Source organism: Emys orbicularis, chromosome 9 (assembly GCF_028017835.1).
Source record: "Emys orbicularis isolate rEmyOrb1 chromosome 9, rEmyOrb1.hap1, whole genome shotgun sequence".
NCBI classification, from domain to species: domain Eukaryota; kingdom Metazoa; phylum Chordata; order Testudines; family Emydidae; genus Emys; species Emys orbicularis.
This window is the reverse complement of record NC_088691.1, coordinates 10,103,059-10,130,164: the sequence shown is the minus strand read 5'-3', so window position 1 is coordinate 10,130,164 and position 27,106 is coordinate 10,103,059. Positions and strand designations below refer to the sequence as shown.

General features: G+C 40.0%; 1 protein-coding gene across 1 annotated transcript in view; it reads right to left on the bottom strand.

The window, feature by feature from the left end:
- Nucleotides 1-21,707, bottom strand: part of AFF2 (ALF transcription elongation factor 2) — a 290,365-nt gene extending 268,658 nt beyond the window's left edge. Inside the window, exons 1-3 of the mRNA XM_065410909.1 lie at nt 21,553-21,707; nt 19,851-19,971; nt 10,795-11,685 (exon numbers count right to left, since the gene is read on the bottom strand). Of these exons, the coding sequence (XP_065266981.1) occupies nt 10,795-11,685; nt 19,851-19,971; nt 21,553-21,707 (1,167 nt within the window). The remainder of the gene's footprint in view (nt 1-10,794; nt 11,686-19,850; nt 19,972-21,552) is intronic.
- Nucleotides 21,708-27,106: the final 5,399 nt, after the last annotated feature.

Genomic DNA, 27,106 nt, shown 5'->3' with positions numbered 1-27,106 from the left:
TTATAGATAGAAAAACTTCATCCACTGGCATAGGCAATGGTGTATCCCCAATATTTACTGCCAATTCACTGCCTTTTGGCTATCTTTTCATAGTGCCATTTTTGCAGGTACATTAGCCTGACTCCTATAGAACTTCTTGGGAGAATTTAAGGAGAATTTTGCATTATGAAAGATTTGCCAGTCAAGGCTCTAAATGAATGTTCAGTAACAGATGAAGAGGTTCATCCTGACATGAGCAAATATAGAACCATCTTGACAACTTAAAAAAACATTTTTTTCATGATTGGCAGGGAACACATTCATCACTAAACACTACACACATGTGAGGCTATGAATGTCACTGGGAGATGCATCCATTGCATCAAGGGATAGGTCCAAATTCAATGCTATGGAAGTTAATGGAAAGACTCCCATTAACTTCCACAGGCGGGTTGTGCCCTAAATTCAGTCAACAAAGAGCCCAATCTTGCAAATAGTTCCACCTGTGGACTCCTGTGTGGAATCCTATTGAAGTCAATGGATCTGTGTGCAAGAAAAGCAAGAAAAGTTGGCTTGAAATGTTTACGTTTGGCCATTTTTGAGTCATTAGCTATTAAAGAAGATGATCCAGGATTGTCACTCTGGTTGTCACTTTGAAATTCAGAATGTCTGTTGAGTCACCGTGAAGTGAGGGAAACAGCTGCAAGCATGGCTGAGAGCTCTTTTTGTTCAGAATATCACCACGTTCAACCATCACTGGATTTGTGGTCTGTTACCATCCCATTTTTAAGTTGTCAGCCATTTCCGAATTACAGAGTGATGGCGCGGGCCTTCAGCTACGGTAAATTATGTATCTATGCCATGCCAAGAGACCTAGACCATTGTGCTATCAGAGGTACCTCAGCCAATCACTAAATGTATTCTACACCTAATCTGCATGCAAAGTGTCCAACTGCCACCGTTCTTACAGTATGGGCTTTCAGCTATTAGTATGGCAAATAAAATGGTTGCCTGAATAATTTTTTTGAATAAAAAAAATTCCCCTACCTCACTGTGGGTCACACTTTCAGGGCATAGGTATATGTGTTCGTTGGGGTACAATCTCTCCTTTCTCCTGATACCACTTACAATACGAAGTTTCACCCCAGAAGGAAACTGTTTGAGAAAGCTACAAACAGCTGAAAAGAAGGGTTCAGAATAGGCCATTCTCAACTGTAATGCACCAGCACAAACAATATATTCTCAGTGGAGCCCCATCCTACGGTGCTTGAAATCCAAGGGAAATGGGAGTTGAGAATGCTCAGCACCTCACTGGACTGAGACCTATGGGTACATATAGGTCCTGGTCCAAGTCATATAGCCCTTATTCAGGGAAAGCTCTTATTAGCATAAGAGGAAGCACTGAATCCAGCAGACAGTCTGAGAATCACAGAGGTTTTTTAAAGCTTATTAAATTGTGCATCTTTTCTTAAGTGTGTGTGTGTGTGTGTGTGTGTGTGTGTGTGTGTGTGTGTTTGTGTTTTAAAAATTAAATTCCATATTTAGGAAAAGAGCAATCTCCACATTTATATTTAAAATATAGGCAAATGTAAATGGGAGCCTGGAAATTTACAAACAGCAGAAGTAATTGCCTGCTTGTCTGTGTGGATTTAAGTGTCACAGCTTGCAGTTCAATGAAATATAACCCCATGAGTTTACACATCTGGGGGACATAACGATGTGAAATTATTTTGAGGAAGCATGTAAGGAAAAGCAGCATGTACTGTTCTAACTAAAATATGTTTAGACTGGCAATATTAATGGGGATTTAAGCTTACACTTAGTATCGCGGACTTCTCAGCTCTCTGGGATGTTTACAGATCCAAGTGAAAAAAAAAGTCCATGCGTCTGGAAAGTGATTGCGTCTGCATTTATTTCTCCCCTTCCTTCCCCCTGATTCTTTTTCAAATTGCTACTTAGAGGACAAATTAAAGAGGCAAATTTAAAATCAACATCAGTCCAGTTCCTAATCCCTGTTCTCAGGACACGGGGCGAATCGCCCCCTCCTCGTCCTGTGGAAAACCCCACAAGAGAGGTGGCTTGGGGTGAAACGTTCCTTGCGATTCCCCTTGCAGTGTTTCTACAAATTCTTCTACTCTGGGCTGTGTGTGGAAGCCATTACCCACCGCTTACCTCCAACTGTCCAAGAAACAGGAGGGGCTGACTCTTAAATCCCACAAATGTCAGGGATCATCCACATGGAGCATCCCTTCTACCAGCACCAAGCCTCCCTGTGCCCTCTTTGGTTCAGAGGCCGCATGGAAACAATGAATGGCATAGCCAGGGAATTCAGCACAGGCAGCTGCCTCTGGGACTCCCTTTAAAAGGGCAGAGCAGCTCAATGCAAAAGGTAGTGCTGCCTGGACTGAATTAAATCTTGTGCAGACCCCACATAAGGCGTGGGGACACGAGGCAAGATCCCCCTGTCCATCTAACTCCCACACCAGCTCACTCCTTCTGCATGCTTGCAGAGCTCATTTTAGGGCCTTGGGAATGGTGTGGGATGATGCCATGCTGACCAAACCTGACCTCATGGGGGATGAGGGGAGATGATCCACGTACAGAAGGCCCCCACCATATGCAACTTGAGAAGAACAAAACAGGCATATTAATCAGAACTCATGTACATATTAATTCAGTTGGGTTATTCTCCTGTTCTCACAAATCTCACCATGAGTAGCTGAAACCCAAAGTGCTGCATCAACCAGATGGGAATGTAAAGGCAAAAGTGCATCTTGGCTATTCACCACAGGAGAGCTGATTTTTCTAGCTGCTAGATATTGCATTACCATGATTTTCAAAGGAGACATTTTAAAATTTCCTTTTGGCTTCAGACAAAACTTTTTTTCATTTTTTACCCTTTAGCTCTTGCTCTATTGAATGAGAGAGTGGTTTAATTGTTTTGAAAATGGGAAATGGCATGATTCTCTCTATCACGAACTACTTTGGCTTGTTTTATTACACAGTCTTAAAATGCACATTTTATTAGGGTGACCAGACAGCAAGTGTGAAAAATCGGGACCGGGGGTGGGGGGTAATAGGAGCCTATATTAGAAAAAGACCCAAAAATCGGGTCTGTCCCTGTAAAATTGGGACATCTGGTCACCCTACATTTTATAGTGCTTCACATATTTACATCTACCTATCTAAAACACACAATATTGTAATATATTATGTTGCAATTAAAAGCCTACAATCTAAATCTGATATTTCTTCACTAATTTATTCCCAAGCCAATATGTATTTTAATGTTCCAAACCGTTGCTAATTAACACATGGAAATATTTTAACATGGATTTTGATTAATTCCATTTAACAGTCTAACCCAGTGCTAGAACATATGTGGTGTGTCATTTCTTTCTTTTGAGGAAGGCATTGGCATTAAATCTTTCAATCTTCCTAAGCACCAAATGCTAATTTCAGGAAGATTAAATAACAGACTGCAGCTACGGTTTCCTTTCTTTGCTTCCCAGAAGGTAAAATGAACATATTTATGTGGGAGGAATTTCTTTACTGCACAAGCCAAAATGCAGAAATTAGATTTTTTTTCCAACATTGCTAATACACTTGCAATAGCCTGCCAGCTAAAGAACTTTAACCTATATCTGCAGTTCATGGACAGTTGCCAAGCTATATGTTCAACTTTCTTTCCCTTAAGTATTCCCATATGATGTTTTCACCTGCAACCCCTAAGTGCTTTTCCATACTTGGATCAGAGACAGCTAGCTTAATAGTGGGGTGACTGTGACTATAAAGCTAGAAATACTCATATAAGACCCTCCTCTCATTTTCATATGTTGAAGCTATGTTATAAGCAAATAATACAGTATGGCCCAAATGGTTTCAAGTGTGTGCAATTCTGCATGCCTCCGAACCAAGCGTGCCAAATGTGTGACATACGCATCCAAAGGTACGAACACGTGAAAACTTATTTGCACGTGCAAATCCCCAATTTATACACATTCACCAGGTATGCCACATACATCTCAGGAGCGTATATTCAGTGTTCTAGCCATCCCCCTTTCGTAGCTGGTCCAGGGAACATGAGAGACTACTACAGGGAGTTACTCCTTTAGCTGCAGTGGTAGAAGTTCATACCTTTAGTGCTGAAAGTCATGGGGTCAGGCCCCAGTGATGGACTCTCAATTGTTATTACACATGCAAAAATCTGTGCATGCTCTTTCTCCTGAACGTTAAAAAACATAAGCCTTCTGTGTTCCCAGACTATTTGCAACCTGCAGCCACAGTCTGTTTCCTGTGCTTTTCCACAAAGCAAGAAACATAATATAGGGACAAAATCTCAGAAAGTAATGAATGGAAAGGATAGCAAATATGTACAGTAGTATTTTTCAAGCCATCTGTGTGTTATTTTCAAAGGTTTGAGTTAGATAAAGTAACATTTAACAAGGCATGTGGTGCAATTTTCAGATTTACAGTGATGCCATTCTACAAAAGGCCAAACTGCTGACATCAGATAGCTTGTAGTGCTCCCAGTATCTTTGGTGGGAAACATGCATGTTCATTTGCGGGCAGAATTTGGACCAAAGTAAATATCTGCATCATTCAAAATACAAACATCTGAAAGACTTGCATCTAAACATGTTTGAAACCTGCTATGTTTCTATGCCGTAGTTTCAGAACTCACAAATATTACGTATTGTTTAAAGCAAGACATGTTCTACAGAGCAGTCACATTTTGTGCCAGGGTCTCAACTCTATGACGCCAGTGGGTGTGGTCCCATAGGAACGGCTTGGTCAATTGAGGATCACCCAGATTGGTGTGGGATCCAGCCATGCCCCGGCAACGCCCTCCCTATTCTGACTTGCCCCCTATGCCAGAGGGCAGGGGATGCAAAGCTGGTTATTCCAACTTTATGTCAGCACCTTGACTACAATAGGAGTATCCAGGGAGTAAGGTATTACTCAACACGAACAAGGGTGTCACAATCCGGCCCTCAACAATTAATTGCTTCCATATGGCTTGGTTATGCCTTCCTTAAATTAGTGTGGGCAGGTAAAAAAAAAAAGGGTGGGATTATAGAGGATTAGGAGATTCATCCTTAGGTATGGGGAGGCAGCCATATCTCCATACTATTTTGCACTCGTACAGCACCTTTCTGCCAGGGATCTAAAAATGCCTAACAAAGGTGGATCAGTCTTATTATCCCTGTTGTCCATAAGAGGAAACACGCAAGCACTGAAAAATAAAGTGATTGTCTCAAGATTACACTTCAGAGCTGTGCAGACCCTAGTATTCCTGACTGTGGGCATGTAGGTGATGCCTCCCCAACTTTGTAGAAGGTGGTGCAATGTGGGTATAATCAACCTATTTCTTGAATGCACCATAAATGGCACAAAAGGGGGAACAAATTCTATTAACACCCAGGGACTGTTTTCCCCAAGGCTTTTTGAGGTCACTTTGTTTTCTGCCACCTTTGGCTAGGCAATTGGAATAATAATATTTTCTACAATTAATTTGGACCAACTACTAATGGCTTACAATTGCCATTCAATTTGGAATTGGGGAACCTCAAAGGGTTGGAGATTCTTGTGCTTGAAGTCGCACAAGAAGATGCATTCTTGCAGAACACTGGCATCTCTGCCTCCACTCCTAGGCAGAATTCAGAGGCACTGGGGGAAAATATCACTGTGTGAGAAAAGCCATCCAACCCCCCAAAACATTGGGTATGGAGGTCAGCTTTTTCATCTAAACCTGTTCACTTGTCTCTGTCTTACAGGCTTGATTCTGTACCCAATGAAGTCAAATGCAAAACTCCCATTGACCGCAATGGTACAGTAACAATTCCTAATGCCCATGATTGTCTTTGTATTTCCTGTTGGAAATAGATAGGCCCTAGCTGTGCGATTTCCCCCTCCAATATCCTTACCCCCAAAAAATACCCCTGCTAATGACAGTCCCAGCAATAGGACAGTAGCTTAACAAAGCAAGAAAAGGCCACAATAAGAGGTCTTCAGACGGTTGGCGTCATATGTTCCTCATTTAGGAATATCTCAAAAACATTACTTCTCACAGTATTTACAAATGAAAAACACATGGCTGTAACCTATAATACTGCAAGAAATAGTGCTCTTCTGGTTTGTTTTTGGCCTCAGACTTTTGAAATATGAACCAAGTGAGGGGATTTCAGCTTAATGCTTGATTCAGTCCATTATTCTTAAACCCCCAAAGTTTTGAAGGAGGAGAGAAGCTTGCATTTGAAAAGGCAGTGTGCCCACAAATACACTAATGCACTGTATTTGGCAACCAAAGCACAATGTATTTTAAAGGGGAGTTAGTTACCTAAAGGCTTTTGCCTTCCACTCAATTAAAAAAACCAAACATATTAAGCTGGCTTTGGGTGCCCATAAAAAGTTTTATAAGTCACAGATAAAGCCTCTTGCATTTACCATTTGGGTTGAATCAATATGGTTATCTACCTGTCAATTTTTCTTGCTCTTTAATGCAGAAAGTGAGCAGCTTTTTTATAGCTAGCTTAGAAAGTACTAAGTTAATCAATACATCCAGCGATAACAGGATGGTTTGAAACACATATAACAAAAGCCTATCACTTTGCTGTATAGTGAACCCGTCAAAATATTATCCTAAAAGTCATGCGAAAACAGAAGTTCTCCATCTTCCATGACTAAATGGGTGCTGACAGTGGGGTTGTCAGTCTTTCGGATGTGTTCATAGCGTTACGTTTTTGGGAGAAATTCAGTATATGTTTCTTATTTTGCAGGAATATGTAGTCAGCTATGCAGAGATTCTTGGGAACATTGTCTGAAGAGTTAAAACTTTTCTTAATTACCCCAGATTTACTTGGCCTCAAAACAGTCATTGGAAACTCTTGCATAGTTTGTACTTGCATAGTTTGTACAGTGCATATGATTTTTCACAAGCTTATCTGGAAACTGCTCCGATGTTCCCACAGACCCGAAAACCTCTTGATTTAGTCAATGTGCTCAATAATTTGTGTCCAAGCCCAAACTGAAATGTACAGGCTTACTTTCAGCTACCTCATGCTGAGTTAGTCAATTTGAAATCATTTGTAAGCATCTGACTCCTAAAGATTTAAATATACATCGGTATATCAAGATTCTGGATTTTAACACAGCAGCGAGAGGATCAGCTGTTATAGTGATTTCTAACCCCTACATTTTCAAAGAAATGCATAGGATTTAGCCACATAATTCCCATTGAGAGTTAAGTTGCAATCACACACCATCATACCACTTAAACAGGTGGAATTCTGCATACAATACAAAAGCTCTCTCTGAGTCTAGGCTTGCTAGTATTTACCAAGTGTAATGTGCAAGCTCAAAATTAATATATACATATAAATATGGAAGAAAGAGACCAATACAGAGAATGAGAAAAAGAAGATGTGTCTGAAACGTATTTTAACTTCAGTGCCCATGTTGCCAACTCGATGTCATGGGTCTCACAATATTTGGTGTTTTTCATAAAGTCCTAGCACCTGGAGTCATGTGACAAAATTTGACTCTAATCTTTCATTAAAAATAATAAATTTTTAGCCCTTGCGGTTGCAGAGTAAAGCTTGAAAACATGAATCCTACAGGCTTTGAAGGTAAATAAAAAGGGCCCAAAATTTATTTATTTTTGAAATCGTGATTTTTTTTTAAGCCAACCTAATGAGTTTTTGGAGCCTGACTCGTGATTTCTGAATGCTTGTCATAGGCAAGACTGAGCGCTATTAGTTGTGTTAGGATTTGAATTCATCATATTGATGTTCTAAGAATTTTGACCTTGACAATGAGAAAATAGTAATTACGTACAGTGAAGTGATGTTAGATATTTTATCTATGTTCACACCCAAGAGGAAAAGCAAAGGACTGAAGGATCCAGCAATTACCAAAAAAATCCCAAAAGGATATCGCAGACACACAGTGTGCCTGATTCTTCCCTTAGCAATGAATGAACAAATGTCTGTTAATTGTAACCGAGTTGAGGGCCCAGTCAAGTGACATCGAGCATGCTATAAAATTGACCACTTCCTCAAGCATAGCAAAGTGCCTCCAGGGAACTAAACATTCTATATAAAGCCATGATAAATAGGACCATATTTTCACAGTGGCCTCAACCCATCCTTTAAATCTCTGTGCCTGGCCAGTCATTTTTGTGTATCAAAGTTTTAGCAGAACCAAATCCTCTGATTTGCATGCACAGATTTGCATAGCCTGCTCTTGCAGAGGTCTATATGCGTGATTTGCTCACACAAAATTAATTTGTTCATATAACTCCAGGTTTTGAGGTGTGCAAAAACTTGAGAACCCAAAAATTTGGCTGTGCCTTCTTGGTGGGTGGATTTACAGGCTGGGGGGCATTTGAAAAATTGGCTCTGAGTATCCAAGGGAACCTACAGAGCCAACCTTAAGAAGCACCCAAAAAGGCAACTTTCCTACCAATGGTTTGAAGGGGGTCACCACCACCTGCAGTGTTATTAGCATGGAACCTCGTGGGGCAGAAATGAAATTGTTTCAAGCAGATCACAGCTGCTGGCGGCAGCTAGGGAAGGTTCATAAATTGACATGCACCCCCAAATAATCATAAGCCTCCACATCAATTGTATAAAGATTACAACAGAGTCCCCCTCTGCAGTCATTCCAAAAATGTTATGGGTTTCACAGTTGTGCACTGTCAGTTCTGATTAAGCTTAAACTAAACCAGTTATCTATAACCTTGGATTAGAAAGAGTTTTATTGCCAAATGTAAGGTAAATTACATTCAGAATGCACATCAGTGGAAAAACATACGGGGGCAAAGCCTGCAGTCCTTACACAGGGAAAATGACCTTAAATCAAGTGGAATTTTGCCTGTGTGAGGACCATTGGCTTTGGCCCATGCCACACATTCTAAATAGCAGCAGGAAGTCATTCCTGACTGCCGCATAGCTTCACGTTTTCTCTCCCTCTGCAATTCATTGTTCGCTTTTATAACACACGGACTGTTTTAAGATTATTATCTATAGTCACTGCTGAAGTGACTTGAGTTTACTATTTACCCCATAATAAATGAAGCTAATTATACACACAAACTGTTCGCTACACAGGCTATAAACCAAAGCAGCTATAGCCACAAATTCACCACATAACTTTTTCATCTGGGTGACTACCAGCCTTTCCATTAATAAAAACAAATGGTTCACATCAGTTGTATTTAAAGCTATACCAAGAGATTCTGGAGGAAACCCTGCCTTCATTGAGATCAATGGCAAAACTCCCACTGACATGAACAGGGCCGGATTTCACCCTCCGGTGCTGAACATAGAGGAAAAGCTGATACAGGGTGTAATCCTCATGTGCCACTACAGAGAGATACTCCATATTAACGCTGCACTTCAAAGTATGCTTATTGACTCATTGTTATTTTAATAGAGAGCAAAAGTGAATAAATGTATTTGCCTTTGCACCATCATTATTTCTTTTATATGCAATTATTTACTTGCCAAACACCACTAGCGACAAATTGCAATAGAGGATGAAGCTCTCTAGATCAGCAGATTTCTAACCTAAGGTAAAAATAAACAGAAACATCTGTAAAGGAATCTTGTACAAAGCTACATTTATTAACAAATACATTTTCTAATAAAATGCCATCTGCAAGCAACCCTCAGCTTCCACTTGATATAAATAGGCCTTTTTACTGTTTTCAGATGCAGTTCCCAGAAAAAATTATTCCAAACTCTACTGCAAAACACATCAGTCTTTGTTGCTGCCTGGAATGTTAATAAATAACATCAAGTTTTTAAACAGTCAAACAAATTATTGGCTCAAAACAATTATTCCAAAAGGAAAAGCTGACCTTTTCCAATAAAGCGTCTTAAGAATGAATCATTCCTTATTTCTGGTATAAAAATATTAACAAGCAGGGAAGTAATCTTGGGGAAAAACAGAAAGCTATGAAAATCCCATGTTGTAACTCTGTTCATGCATGTACTAAAAACCTACCTTGCAATGGTTACTGCTTTAGAGCAACTGTGAATAAGAAATTTATATCAGTACAAATGCTTCAGTTGGTACCCTTGCAATACAGCTGTGCTTGAAGTGTCCAGGAAAGAAATAAGAGCTAATTATAACTTTAATCACAGGACTGTTGTAACAGACCAGCAACACAAAACTCAACAATTTAAGTTCTTGGTGCCAGGAATTGGCATTGAATCCCAATGCTAAGTGCTATTGAAAAATGCATGAAGACTTAACGGGATACATTTTCAAAAGTGTTTCTCACAGTTTAAGCCACATTAATTCCATTAAAGTCAATGGGAAATGAGCAACGAAAAGGTACCCCTTATTGTTAGCTGTTCTGTACCACTGGTATTAAAAGGATCAAGGCTTTTCCAAGTTTATTTTAGATTTTTCTTCTCCTTTGTCACAGTGCATAACAGTATTCTTTAAATCAGATTAATGCCACAATAAATCTGCAAAACTGTGAACAATGCAGCTGAATTAAGGTATATTAGAGTGCTGTGGCCAGCCAAGGATCTGGCCTTTTACTGTTAGTGTGACACAACCAACGTTAGCATTCCATCCCTTTGATTTTAAAACTTGATGTATCACGACTTACTAGGTTGTCACAACAATCCTTGCCAAAAGAAAATATAACCATGCCTTTTCTAGAAAAGGGGTGTGTTTTCAGATCACAATTTCAGGAACTGGAACTTTATATTTAAATAAACAGACATACTCTATGTTAAATACTCCTCAGGTCAGATCTGTTAAGTTTCTAGAAAAAAGTGGACTAAGAAAATGACTTACCTCACTAGCTTGAGGGATGGTAAGCTTTGGTAATTTATTCTTAGAACTGGGTGCATTAGCTTTTCCTTCCAACAGTGTTCCAAATGATTGATTTCCATATCCACTCTCAATTTCTATTGGAGGTTTCAGTTCAGGTGAGTCATTAGGTACTTGGTCCTGACCATCCATAGGCCTTACGTAAGCTGTAGGCTTTTGCTGGACCATGCTAGTTTTACAGTGCAGTCCTGGTGGGAAACTCTGGGTTGAGAGACCATTGTTTGCAGATAACAAAGATGTAGAAGGAAGTGGAGATCCAGGACCGTGCCCTACAAACTCAAGTTCTACAGGTGACTTTGAATGACTGTTTTCTTTATAAGAATGTTCTCCAGTTGTTGATTTGGAATGACTGTGCCTCCGTGAATGTGAAGATGATGCAGCCGGGTTTGCTTCCTCAGCGCCTCCATTTTTATGTTGCTCACTCTGACAGCTGTAGAGATCGTCGTACCTGCCTTGAGGCTGGTCATGTGAAGAGCTATGCTTTGTCCTACTCTGTTGACTACTGGATTGGCTTGGCTGTGCACCATTAGAGTTATGACCACCACGTGACCAATCTGTCCTGGATTTCCTGCTGCTCTGGTGACTGTGTAGCAAAGTAGAATTTGATGACAGTGAAGAAGGTGGGGGCATTGATGTTGACGAGTGACCGCTGATCTGGTGAGACGGGATCATCCTGTTTCTCTGTTCTGGAAAAAAGTTCTGTTCATTTTTGTCAACGGGAGTCTGTGGTACAGAATTCTTTGGGATTCCTACAAGGTGGCTCTGGTTAGAATGGTTGGTTAACAAGTCCTTCATTTCATCATAGTTTCCCAATGTGTTTTGGACACGGTTAGCAAGGGCATCGCCTTTATTTGTCTAAAATACCAAAAAGACACAGGGAAAAGAGTGAGTAAATTCCTGGTTGTGAAGTTACTGCTTGGAATGGTTGTCTTAGGAAACAATGGCAAATGTTAGCTACTTAATAGTGTCATGCTGACATTTAATTTAATTTCAATTACATTTTGCATATGTTATGTAAGAAAAACTCATCAATAACTGTGTTCAAAGAACCTCTTGGAACAGGCTTGCATGAGTAACATTTATATACTGCTTCCTTTTTTCTTAAATCTGTTCTCAGAGAAATATTTAAATTACATCAGTTACGGACGTTATGAGCAAAATAGTCTGGTTTTATGTCAGATAAATTGGGCTTGTACATTTTATATTCTGCAAAATGTGAATGTACAATTACTGGTTATTGAGTATTTGAATTAAAATCAAACATTTTATTTAAATATGTTATTGCTATAAACCAGGCTAAAATGACAATAAATATAAAGGAGCTAAATTCATCCCATGTGTAACTTCAATGATTCCTTTATACTAGGCTCAGTTTGGCCCAATATACCTAATAGTTGAGATCTAGAAAACATACTGCTTCCAACTAGTGAATTAACTGCTACTAAAAGAGTGTTCCAAAGATGCTGTACTTACGTAGTATGTGATTTCTATATTCTGAAGCACCAGGATGCCTCTATTGGCTTAGAGTGTGGTGTGTTTATGAATCAGTCACTCACACTGCTTTTCTTCAAATCGCAGTAATCATTAAGTAAGTTCTGATTCATCTATGTTTTACTACTATTATTTTTCCTTCTGAAGTGGTTTTTACTCTGCTACATGTAGTATACTGGGTAAACAAGCTCAAGGGTTATAATTGATATGCAGCTAATTTCATTTTCCTTTTTGTTTTTAAAAAAAGTCAACCAACATGGAACCAACAAACACAGTCCTATTCTAACCCTTTGTGTTCCACTGAAATGACCAGCACTGCATTAAAACAGCCTATTCCCTATACACTCGTTACTTTATCAGACTCAAGAGGCGAGAAACACGGCTTTCAAAACTATAGTTCCTGTCCAAGAATATGCTGAACTTCTACAATCTGGAAGCAGAGTTTGAAGCTACAATATATGTGAGGTAGGGCTTGATACTTCATATAATCTCTCTCAAAGCATGCTCATACTTCAAGTTAAGTCTCCCTTTCCTCTGAAATACTGAGCAAAAGAATGAAGATAGAAAATTCATGCATCGATTCCTCTTGGAATATCTGCTTAGATTTCCAATGCTCAGCTAGACTATAGAGGAGAGAAATGTTGCAAAAAGATTTTTTTTCTTGGTACTTTTCATGCAGTATAAAACATTGGGGGAAAAAGATAATAAATGCTGATTTTCTCTAGCTCAACTCGCAGGAATTGTAATGTATATCACCACTGCGCTGAGACAGAGATTTAAATGTTAACTGTTCAGTATTGTTCTCATCTGTATGAGTGCTTCTAACCGAGATAGTTAATAGTTACAGTTGTGCAGGACTAGGAATCACTTTTGTTCACTAAAAGTTCCTAGGTTGGTCATTTTAGTGGCAAAAACTATATTCAAGCTAAGCCAAGAATAACCTCTTTGTATATGAGCAGTTTCCTTCCACTGAGTTGCACAATGTGCCATTTGGGCCGCAGCCAAAACCAGACTCTCCGTTCAACCCCCAAAATTAAAACAAGGAGATTCCATTGTGCTTAAGGGCACAGCAGGAATTATGATGCAAGCCTTAAACACTTACATACTTGTGCTGTTTCCTCCTTCCCCACCAAACTTTTTAACTCTTTGAGCCACAGCCCACGTGATGGCTAAATATCTAGAAAGTCCAGAAACACTCGCTTTCATCAGCGTTTTGGTTACATTTTCAATTTACACTTAACTTACTATCCATAAAGTAAAGGAGAAAAGTAAAAAGAGTACCAGGAACACATTATTGCACTGTAACATTTTAATATCACAGCAGCACATAAAAGAGCTTCTTCTCTAAGCCTTCACAGAGAGACTCAATATTTTAATTTTAATACATGGATTTTCAATCATTTTTACTGTTAGAGGTATCTGACTCTCAGGTTTTTTTTGAAACATGTCACCTAATGCTAAATGTCATTTCACTTAACACTAGCTCTCTGTTTTATGCAAAATGTTCACATCCTTTGGGATGAAAGGCACTTTATAAATGTAAGATATTATTATTTGTAGTCATTTTCTGGGAGTATTAATGAAAAAAACCCTTTTCTGAAAAGCACAGAGATAATTAATTTAAACCTCTTGAGCCTATTTTAAAACTCTCTCAGACCCTGATCCGATGCTTACTGAAGTCAGTGGAAAGATTATCAGTGGCTTCAATGAGTTTTGGATCAGGCCCTCAAAACATAAATACCTCTGCCAATAAAGAGATGGTCCACTGTCGCTTGAAATACAGGAAAACACAAATAGAAAATGCACCCCTAGGGCCAAATTCTCCTCATTGTGTGACCTCATTGAAGTCCAGGAGGGGCATTGTGTGTAATTCAGGGCAGAATCTAGACTTAAGTCTTGACACATATCAGTAATATTTTTATTTTCTTCCTCAACAGATTTAGCATTCTTATTGAAAAGCAGGGTATGCCTGGCCAGTCTTGCTACAAGCACTACAAAAATGAAATTAACTATTTCTGGCCATTACATGTTACCTTCAGGTTGGGGACATTTTTAACACCCTCTTCTGGATAATCCATTGATTTCTTAAAGGAAACTTCTGTACTCTGTTTTCTGAGCAACCAGTTGAACTGCGGTTTTGCCACCATTAAGGAAACGTATCTTCTGAGTATTCCAAGACATAAGTTATATATCTGGTTTGTGATTCCAGACTAGCAGTACTCCCCCCCCTTTCTAGCCTCTCATTAATTTAGGAAATGCACACCTTTCTATATTTGGCTGTATTGCTTTAAAAAAAATCAGAAATAAAATCCTATTGAAAGGCTAATTTGCTCACTAGCTATTGCATTATGGTTCTACAAAGAACACAACTAATGCATTCGGACTTATGGGCCCAATTAATATCGGTTTTGTGACAATTTCTATGAAAGCCTGAGGTTTCATAATTCATTCATTTTCTCGTGCCTCCCAGCATAACTAACCTCTATGGACTAGAAGGTGAGATACTTTATGCTATGCTTGAATATAGTGAAGGGGCAATACCTAAAAAAGATTTAACATTCTCCAAAGACTCATGCAAAAGTGAATTCTTTCAATTGGGTCCTATTTCTCCAGTTGAGCTATTCCAAGGCAAATCCTCAAAAAAAAAAAAAAAAAAAAATACAGATCACTCCTCAGACAGTGTCTATAAAATACTAATTATATCCAAACCTATTTATTAATGCAAAACATTAAAGGGTATCACTAGTAAACCTGGAGCCTCTGCCAGGAAAATTCCTACACTGCTGATTCAAGCAACTGCAGACATGAGACCTCAGGCTGTGATCTGGTCAGCTCTGACAAATTAAGCAGTACCAGTGTTTGAAAGGGAGACCTCTAGAAAGCTCACATGATCCATAACTGGCAATAGGCAGTGCTCAGACCTCTTTGTCCATGCTGGCCAAAATTGTGGTAGACAGCACAATATTTTTGAAAGTGCTGTTTTCTGCATTAGACTCTGGCACATAAAAAGAACATCTTTCTAGATACACACTAAAAATTACATCTACACACACACACACACACACACGGACCTATGAAAAGTAGATAAGATAGAAATACATAATAAAGGGGCAGGTGATTAGGCAGACTCTCCATAAGTATACAAGTGATGGTGATATCCACATAATTAATGGCAGAGAGCCACATGTTGCACTTCTGCCCACAAATCTACGTCTGCCCGGATTATTTTGTTTGCAGTGTTGTTTGTCGGCAGGTTGGTCTCAGGACACGAGAGAGCCAAGATGGGTGAAGTAATATCTTTTGTGGACCAACTTCTACTGGTGAAAGAGACAAGTTTTGAGCTTCACAGAGTTCTCCTTCAGGCTACTTCAGCCCAGGCCCGAAGAAAGCTCTATGGAGCTCGAAAGCTTGTTACTTTCACCAACAGAAGTTGGTCCAGTAAAAGATATTACCTCACCCACCTTGTCTCTCTGGACTATTTTTAACATTCCAAGCTCATACAAAGTAGCACTGGTAGCAGCCCCATCCCATAGTTCCCCATTTTGGGTTAAATGCTGCAGTGAATGGGGAAGGATGGGTGTGCAGAACACATATATTAGAACAGGGAACCAACGAGATGGAGAGAGATGTTTTCTATTTCTCAGATTCTCTTCTCCCCACTTCCACTTCCCTTCATCCCCTTCCCTCTGTGGTCCTTTGGAAATTCATGGGCCAGATCTTTAGTTGATGTAAATCAGCATGGCTCCATTAACTTTATTGACTTTGCTAATTGAGGACCTGACCCCATGGTTGGTGAAAGGTCACTCCATTTGCACTTGATGGGTACTTTTTCTTTCCCCTTCCTCTGCACACCTAATTATGGGTCTGCTTGCTTCTTGCTGGCAGCTTTATTTATTTTGGACAAGTGGCATTACCCCCCCTTGTTATGGATACAGGAGAATGGACTATATTCTGATCTCAGTGACATCAGAGTAAATCTGGAGTAATTTACATCAATACGACTGAAATCAGAATTTGGTCTGACTGGAAAAGAAACAAATCCATTCCCAAATCCTTCTTGCTTCTCCTACACACACATTAAATGTACACAGGGTTTATCATTGAATACAATTTCAGTATGTCAAAATGTTGGAAAAGAAGTCTAGATACGCTCTCTTTTGATGCTACTGTCATTGGTAGGAACCAGAGCAGACTACGTGAGTGCACTTTGCACTATTCTTGCTGGATACACAGGGCCTAATTCTCATTTATACCAAGGATCCGTTGCACCTGGCAATATAAAGAGGCTTTAAAGGGGGCATAAGTTACATTTACACTCACTTTAAGGCCGGTTTACATTGCTCTTTCATAAACATGAATCGGGCCCAGAGTTCACTCTCTGCACTTGCTTTGTAACATAAACCACAACTCAGTCTTTAAGGGCCAAATCCAACCCCCATTTGTTATCAGTTAAATTTCCACTAACATTAATGGAACCTGGATTGGGCCCTTAATAGCACAATCCTGTAAAGGAAATATCAGGCAACCTCTTTGTCCTTAATTCCTCCTTACGTAAAAATCAAGACAAAATGGGTGGAGTTTATTATATATATAATTAATATTAAAGATATATATATATAGTCTTAATTTTCTTTGCTTCTGTGGATTTAAAGCAGATAAGTAATCATACACAAAAATAATAGTTTTAAACAATTTATTTATACACACCAATTTTTACACTAATTTGTATGCTGTTGTAAGAGAGTATAATTCTAAAGAAGTTGTATTCAAGAGTTCACCTTGTAAAACGGGTGACGATAGATATTTTTGAAAGTAATATATCTATTCTTTAAAGACTATTACAGAAATGCATAGATTTTAAATGTAGGTGTTGTGTACTCAACTGTCCAATTCTGAGCAAGTGGACACAAATTTCAAAAATGTATGGACTATTTTAGAAATTTAAAACACATCTTTCTGAGAGCACAGTAGATATTAAGAATGGTTTTGAAGTGTATAATTTTTAATTCTCATGGATGAAAATTCTGCATTATTTTGTTAGTTAAGTTAATTTTGGGTAAATTCTCCACCCAATTCATTGTTTCAAAATGAATGGGAGGAGGAAGACAAAAAAAAAATCTTGACAATGATGACAATATATTTTCAGAACGCCAACTCAAAAACCAGACTCCTTGCTAGAAAAGAAATCAGCATTTATAGGACCTCTCTCTTTGACAAAACATGTTATTTATTTTAAACACACAGTACTCCTCGATGAAAAAACTGCTCCCACAAATTCTATGAGGTCAATAAGCATTTTCATAAAGCTGCAGTCTCTTACTTGCACATTTCCATAAGCCTTTATTAAAAATCTGGAGTTATTTCGCTAAATTTGGAAATTATTTCAAAAATCCATATTGTTTGATTTTTCATTAGGCTTCTACCTATTTCATCCCATAAACTCCAGTGCTGTGTCTTATTATCATTCTTTAAAGTGTAGCTTAACTAGGTGGGGGCAGAAGGCCAGGACTAAAAACATTTCTAAGAGGAGTAATCATGACACTCCATCTCCAGATCAACCTGAGCATGGTGTTGGTGGCTGTGACACACAGAAGGTCAGAGTAGATAATCTGGTGAGCCCTTCTGGCCTTAAACTCTCTGACTCTATGAAAACCTTTTTTTTTTTTTTGCTTCATTACACCAAGTGCAGTGAACGTGTCAAGTTTCTTCTTCATCTAAGTGATATAATAGATCAGTCATGACTACACGCAAATAATTGAGAGATGGGGAAGGGCTCAATCACATTGCTACATGTTGTAAAATTGTTCCCCCACATACTTGCATGTTCTTGGTAGATTAACACCACAAAACTTGGCTTTCCCTCTCGCACACAGAACATTTTATATAGAGAGGCCTAGATTCCACAAATATTTATACACAAGCATTAACTTTAAGCATATGAATTGAAACAAATTAAGCACATGCATAAGTGTTGGCAGTATCAGGGCCATATTTGTTATCTCTCATGAACATAATCTGTGCATACTGGGGGAGATAATATAGTAGTTAGAAATGATCCACTTGGGTCATTTGGAACATTATAAATACTACCTTTAAAATGAGCCACTGTACAGTCAATCCACCTTAGAACTCAGTTATGATTTGTTTTTTTTTTAATTTGGGATACTCATTTCAGACCTTTGCAATCAGTATCCCATTATTGGAAGAGCTACTAGATATCGAATTCATCTGCAATAAACCAAAAGCTATGAAATACAAAAGAAAAGATTAACTAGCTGCTGGAAACCCATCCAAATCAAAAGCATGTAGAACCACTGTGTGGGATAGTCCCTTTTTATTCCTACAGGATTTCATATTTCGGTAGAAGATATAGTTGAATTCAGTAATTCAAAGTAACCACAATGGATTAGGTTCTGCTACCCTTACTGACATTGAATGGATCCATAGCTCTTGCAAACACTTGCACGCAAGCTTAACTCTGCTCCCACATGTAGTCTCATTGAAATCAAGGGACCTATTCACATTCTTAGAATTAAGAATATGGATTGGGGCCTTACTTTGCAAGGAGTCTCTCTGAAATCAACGGGATTGTATGTGTAGTAAATGCGAACTCCATGTGAGAAAGGGGGTGGCCCAACATAAAATATCACACTGTAGTTTGCCAGAATAGATTTTAACCAGTAAACTACTGTCCCCAATTGGTTGAAACAGTCTCCCAATCTATAATTATGAACCACCACTTCATAACGATGCTGGTCTTTCCCCCTTACTGGTGATTTGCAATGAGCACTCATCCTCCCTACAGCTGCTAACAATATAAAATGGAATGCTAACGTGGTGGCCTTTCAATGGATGTCACTGATTGGGAAGAGAAAGTGACATGTACATTTACATTCTGATGAACCCATCAGGGGATGCCTGGCTAAAAATCAAAGCAGCAGAAATAATCAAGGGGGACATCCCCTAGTGATGAAATTCTCAGGCAGCAAAGCTCCTTAGAGAGAATAAGTCTCATCGTAAGTCTCTTTGATATCCTTGTTATGCTCCCCAAAGAATTCAAACAGACATTCTCCCCAAACACTTCTTTGGACAATTATTATTGCGAAGGGAGAGCTTCCGGGCTCATAATTAAACGAAGAGATTCTGGTTTGAACAATTCAAGTATATTTTCCTCTTTAAAAATAAAGAGATTAAATGTCAGTTTTGGAGTTAGGAAAACCTAAGTAAAGATTCCTTTGGAGAGCAATATACTGAGGGAGTGTGCGGAGTGTTCAGAGAAGGGAATATGAATCCAGACTCCTTGTTTCAATCCCTGGTTTTGTCACCAAAATGCTGTATAACGTTGGCCATGTTACTTAACCTGACTGTGCTTCAATTTACTAATTTCAATGGTCTAACTATCTGTAGAGTCAGACAATCAAGATCAACATAATACTTCTCTTCCTCAGAGGTGAGGCTTAGTTAATATTTGCAAAATGCATTCAGATGAAAGACACTCTAAAAGTGTAAAATATTGTATAGCCATTTACCTTGTAGGGTTCCCCAAAGAGATTAAAACCTGAAGCAAAGAGATCTTCATCTTGCTGGACTTCTTGATTTCTTCGCTCCCATTCTTTCCTTTTAAGTGCACTCCGGTCTTGCTCATAGTGACTGAAAAAGAGGATAAGACAAAAAGACAAACAATTATTTCCCCCATAAGTCAGTTAAACATTCATTGTTACCAATATTAGGAACAAAACACTGGAAACAGTGCAATTCAAGCTGATGACTTTGAAAGAGAGTGAAATCCATCCAACAGTTTTCCCAAATGTAAATTTGGGATCATAGGACCATACTAAATACAGCTATTTAGCCCAGCACCAGATATCACAGAATTTGTTCCAAAGAGAAATCCCAGCATACATACCTAAACACACTTAAAATCTGCCTTCACTACACTAGGACACTCCAGGAGAAAAATAGACCACATCATGGAATGAGCCATGCAACTACCTTGGAAGAACCTTCTCCAGTACCACCCCACACTAGAACCCCAAAGGGGTATCATCAAAAAGTTACAACTCAGACTTGATGGTGGATCACATCCTGAAATAAATCTTTCCCAACCCCGCCCTTTCTTGCCTTCAAACAAGCCCCCAATTTAGCCAAGTTCATCATCAGAAGCAAGCTCCCCACAGTCCAACTCAAAGTGCCACCAGACTCTGCCAGAACAACAGATACAAAACCTGTAGACTGCTACAATGATCTATATCCCTCAGAACACACCTTTCAAGATCCGTGTCTTCTACACATGCCTACCACATGTGGTGTACCTCATCCAGTGCATCAAATGCTCCAACAATAACTATGTGGGTGAAACCAGACAATCACTACTCTCTGAAATGAACTCTCACAGAAAAAATGATAAAAGATAAAAACACCCTATCACCCATGGGTGAGCGTCTTCAAAGGAAACCTATACAACGCCTCTGAAAGATGAGCCTGGAAACAAATTCCTAACTCTGCTGGGCACTGAAAACCATGGACTCAGTAAAAGACACCAGATTTATGGTCATTACAACTATTTGCAACACACCCTACTGTCTGCTTACCCTTAACTGCCCACTTCATTTTAAGTGGTCTTCTACAGCATATGTGAATTTATGCTTAATCTGTCCCATTTTATATCTAGTTTAGACACTCTGGTTACCTTCTCCAGACCTGAAAAAGAGCTCTGCAAAGCTGGAACGCTTATCTTTTCCACCAACAGAAGTTGGTCCAATAAAAGATATTACCTCACCCACCATGTCTCTAAATAGAACTAATCATTCTAAAATTAAAAAACACACAAAATCTGCCATTTCCAGATGGTGCTTTCTGCCAGAAAAAAAAATTCAGTACAACTTGTCTCTAAGTGTGCATGTATAAATATGTAGGCATGCTGTGTGCCTACATGTACGTATACACACACACACACACAGAATATACTTATATGGAGAAGCAACTATGGAGTCAACCAGGCATAGCAACATCTTCAATTCCCTTTAACTGGGTAACATTTGCCTACATCACAACATTCTACTGCAGCCAAGTGTGATTCAGAACAACTATTTCAATCCCGCATACTCATTAACATTTAGTTGTGGGCATAGGTAGGCTGGACCACTCATGCATTCCTAGGATACTGGACATTCCAGTACTTCCTGAAATGGTATAGGCCCACTCTGGTGGGATGACCCTGCCCCTGCATACAAGGTCATGCTGCATGGAGGATGCCATTTGAAGAGCGTGTCACTCTGCCCCCACTGGCTTGACCTCAGAGGTATGCTGCATGCGATATCACACTGATGGGGCACAGCAGCTTGCTGTTCAAAATGGTGTCCTCGTATGATACCAGACAAAACCATGTCCGATTCTGTCTCAGTATCGGACTGGGGCCAAACCACCCAAAAAAGAGGACTGCCCATCTTAAAATGGGGTGAACGGCCAGCTTAGACCTAGGGGGCGATTAAAAAATGTTTCACATAGTGCTGTTCTGAAGGGAAGGACGTTAGGTTAGTCGACCTTCACAGCAGATAATTCTGCACACAGGCAAATAAACAAAAAAGGTCTATTGCCTCAGAGTAGTGATAGCAAGACGTCAGTTATCTTTATGTCAGCTCACTATGTGCACCTGCCAGACCTAGATGACAAGCTGAGAGATCACATCTACTTCTCTCATGAACAGGACTGAAGTACTTTGGTCTCTTGTCTTTGCAAACTACTTCCTGCTCCTCTGAGGAAAAAGATGTAATTAAAACACTGAAGAGGGGGAAAAAAAGAAGAGAAGAGATGCATGTTTCCACTTGCATTGACAACCCCCCATGTGACAAGCATTAAGGGACACTTCTGTGCTTTCAACCCCTATTTGATTTGTTATAAGACTTTTGGCTCTATTTTGTGTCAGTTAATTAGCTACAAATTCCAGATGACAATTTGAATAGCAGATTGAGTATGCACACTGACGTTAGCTGTTGTGAGAAATATTTGCCTGCTAGATTTTATATATACATGCCTACACACGCGCACACTTATGTAACGGAGAATAGTGAATTCTGATATCCTGATGAGAATGAATTTAATCACCATAGAGCTCTACTGCACTTGGAAGATAACCAAATATCTACAACTTTTGCCTTTTTAGCTCAGCGTGATGTTGTATTGGAAGCTTCACATGGAGAGATATAATGAGGAATGAACTGCACAGTGATGAGGCTTTGACAGTGTATAAAGTCACTGATTTCTGAGTGAAACCACAATTACTAATTTGAAGCACCAGCTAATTAAAACCACAGCTATGTATTTAGCCTCTTGTTATACCTACTGCAGTTTATAATTATGAGGACCTCTTTATCTACTCAATTAAAGTTCTTATGATTCAGGCAGGTTGTGTTTGAACCTGCAAGACCCACAGAGACTGCAGGCAAGCATATGTCTATCTCCTGATGATTCCATGTATCCTTAGACTTGCATACTTGTTTTCATACAGGGAGGAGAAAAAAAAAGACAGACTAATGCCACAAAGACAATCTTGAAATCAGAAATATGAATTAATAATCGGTTTGAGCAACTCAAGATCATTCATGCTTGGAATGAATAGGCTTGAGTATAGTTTATTAGCAGGATGTAAAGCCACCTAAGTATGTGAGGGTGAGTTAAACTAGATTTTCATTGCTACTTCCCATTTTCAGGTTGGAAACTCAAATGCAACATCATTTTATTTAGTTCGTTTTACAACACATTCTGCCATAATGATATCACTACCTTGGGATCATTTGCTAGTGTAAAGTTATAGGACAGTACTATAGTCAATGCTACTATTGAATTCTTGTAGAAATTATAGCATTATTTACTAATTTATTGAGGAAAAATAAAGGAAATTAAATTACTATACCAAAGCCACTTACTGTATTATTATTGCTAGCTACAAGCTAGATTGTGGCAGACTATACATCCACAGAGACATAACGGGAAGAAAGAATCCTCACTGCACCCCTTCACGGGTTATCTGGACCTTGGGTCCACATATGTGGGAGTAAGTGGGTGCTATACACTTGCTGCTGCCCACTCTGGGGCAGGTGGGTAGAAATAGGGTGGAGTCTTGGCTCCACTCTGCTCCACAATCACCTTGGAAAAATGTAGCTGAGTCTGTGTGGGTGAGGGTGGGGGTGGGGAGTATTGTAATTTTCTTCTTGTATAGACCATTTAGAAATTTCAACCCCATACTCACCCCCAAAGCAAGGGGGGAACAGTGCCTTAGAAAAGTGTTTCTGAGGCTAGGTCTACACTAGAGGGGGGATCGATTTAAGATACGCAAATTCGACGTATCCTATTCGACTTACCCCGCTGTGAGGACGGCGGCAAATCGACCGCTGCGGCTCCCCCGTCGACGGCGCTTACTCCTCCTGACGAGGTGGGAGTTCGCGCGTCGATTCGGGGATCGATTTATCCGTCTAGATGAGAAGAGCAGCTAGTCCCATAGAAAGAGGGGAGGAGTTGATGGAGACAGCACCAAATCTGGGCCCCGGGACGGTACAGGGTGGCATAAGAGAGACTATAAGGGAAAATAGGAACAGACAGGGGTTGCGACTAGAGGGAACAGGGGATAGATTAGTAGATCGCACTGTCACCAGGCAAAGGCAGGTTTATGTGATTGGGGACTCCTTACTGAGGAGGTTAGACAGGCCTGTGACCAGGGCAGACCCAGAGAACAGAAGGGTGTGCTGTCTGCCGGGCGCTAAGATACGGGATGTGGACCTGCGGTTGAAAAGGATCCTAAAAGGAGCAGGTAAGAACCCCTTGATCATCCTCCACGTAGGAACGAATGACACGGCTAGGTTCTCGCTAGAGAGAATCAAGGGAGATTATGCCTGGCTGGGGAAGACGCTTAAGGAAATCGAGGCTCAGATCATTTTCAGTGGGATTCTGCCTGTTCCTAGAGAAGGGCAGCAAAGGGCTGACAGGATTGTGATGATAAATAGTTGGCTAAGGGAGTGGTGCTATAAGGAGGGCTTTGGGATGTATGGCCACTGGGAGGCTTTCGGGGACAGGCGACTGTTCTCACGGGATGGACTTCACCTAAGTAGGGAAGGAAATAGACTTCTGGGAGGGAGGCTGGCTCATCTCATCAAGAGAGCTTTAAACTAGGAATTCAGGGGAGACGGTTGGGAGATGTCCAGTTAATCTCCACGCCAAATTACAACTTTGAGAAGGAGGGTGACGAGACAAGAACAGACATAGCCGGGGGGAAGAGATTGGACATAAGGAAGACGGGGGGGATGGATACTAGTCTAATAGGTCATACTGGCTGTACAGTGTCCGTACCAAATCGGATAACAAATGGGAGGGAGGCTAAACGGCATAAATTAAGATGTTTATACACCAATGCGAGAAGCCTAGGTAACAAAATGGAGGAATTGGAGCTCCTGGTCCGAGAAATGAGACCGGATATCGTAGGAATAACCGAAACGTGGTGGAACGGTAGTCATGACTGGAGTACAGGTATGGAAGGGTATGTGCTGTTTAGGAACGACCGGAACAAAGGTAAAGGTGGGGGAGTAGCATTGTATGTCAATAATGAGGTAAACTGTAAAGAAATAATAAGTGATGGAATGGATAAGACGGAGTCTGTCTGGGCAATACTCACATTGGGTAAAAAAACTACTAGAGCCTCCCCTGGGATAGTGCTTGGGGTGTGCTATAGACCGCCGGGATCTAGCCTGGATATGGACAGGGAACTCTTTAATGTTTTTAGGGAAGTAAATACTAATAGTAACTGTGTAATCATGGGAGACTTTAACTTCCCGGATATAGATTGGGGAACAAATGCTAGTAACAATAATAGGGCTCAGATTTTCCTAGACATGCTAGCTGATGAATTCCTTCATCAAGTAGTTGCTGAACCGACGAGGGGGGATGCCATTTTAGATTTGGTTTTGGTGAGTAGTGAGGACCTCGTTGAGGAAATGGTTGTAGGGGACAACCTTGGCTCGAGTGATCATGAGCTAATTCGGTTTAAACTAAATGGAAGGATTAACAAAATTAAATCGGAGACTAAGGTTTACGATTTCAAAAGGGCTAACTTTAATAAATTAAGGCGACTAGTTAGGGAAGTAGATTGGACTAACATATTTATGGATCTAAAGGCAGAAGGCGCCTGGGATTATTTCAAGTTGAAGTTGCAGGAGCTGTCGGAGGCCTGTATCCCGAGAAAGGGAAAACGGATCGTAGGCAGGAGATTTAGACCGAGCTGGATGAACGAGCGTCTCAGAGGGGTGATTAAGAAAAAGCAGAAAGTGTACAAAGAGTGGAAGAGGGGAGGGATCAGCAAAGAAACCTACCTTATTGAGGTCAGAGCATGTAGAGATGGAATGAGAAAGGCCAAAAGCCGTGTAGAGTTGGACCTTGCGAGGGGAATTAAAACCAATAGTAAGAGGTTTTATAGCCATATAAATAAGAAGAAAACAAAGAAAGAAGAAGTGGGACCGCTTAAGACTGTAGATGAAGTGGAGATTAAGGATAATCTAGGCATGGCACAATGTTTAAACGAATATTTTGCATCGGTCTTTAATGAGGCTAATGAAGGGTTTAGGAATAGAGACAGAGTGACAGAGGGGAATAAAGGAGGGGGGGGTTGACATTACAGTACCCGAGGTAGAAGCCAAACTCGAACAGCTTAACGGGACTAAATCGGGCGGACCTGATGATCTTCATCCGAGAATATTAAAGGAACTGGCGAGAGAAATTGCAAGCCCATTAGCGATAATTTTTAATGAATCTGTAAACTCGGGGGTGGTACCGTTGGACTGGAGAATAGCTAATGTGGTTCCTATTTTCAAGAAGGGGAAAAAAAGTGACCCGGGTAACTACAGGCCTGTTAGTTTAACATCTGTAATAGGCAAGGTCTTTGAAAAATTTTTGAAGGAGAAAGTGGTTAAGGACCTTGAGGTCAATGGCAATTGGGACAAATTACAACATGGTTTTACGAAAGGCAGATCGTGCCAAACCAACCTGATCTCCTTCTTTGAGAAAGTAACAGATTTTTTAGATAAAGGAAATGCGGTGGATCTAATATACCTCGATTTCAGTAAAGCGTTTGATACGGTACCGCATGAGGAATTATTGGTTAAATTGGAAAAGATGGGGATCGATATGAAAATCCAAGGGTGGATAAAGAACTGGTTAAAGGGGAGACTGCAGCGGGTCATACTGAAAGGTGAACTGTCAGGTTGGAGGGAGGTGACCAGTGGAGTTCCTCAAGGTTCGGTTTTGGGTCCGATTTTATTTAATCTATTTATTACTGACCTCGGAACCGAATGTAGAAGTGGGCTGATAAAGTTTGCGGATGACACAAAGTTGGGAGGTATTGCCAATTCGGAGAAGGATCGGGATATCCTGCAGGGAGACTTGGATGACCTGGTAAACTGGAGTAATAGTAATAGGATGAAATTTAATAGTGAGAAGTGTAAGGTGATGCATTGAGGGATGACTAACAAGAATTTTAGTTATAAGCTAGGAACGCATCGGTTGGAAGTAACGGAGGAGGAGAAGGACCTCGGAGTCCTGGTTGATCGCAGGATGACTATGAGTCGGCAATGCGATGTGGCCGTGAAAAAAGCTAATGCGGTCTTGGGATGCATTAGGCGAGGTATTTCTAGTAGGGATAAGGAGGTGCTGCTTCCGTTATACAAGGCGCTGGTGAGACCTCATTTGGAGTACTGTGTGCAGTTCTGGTCTCCCATGTTTAAGAAGGATGAACTCAAACTGG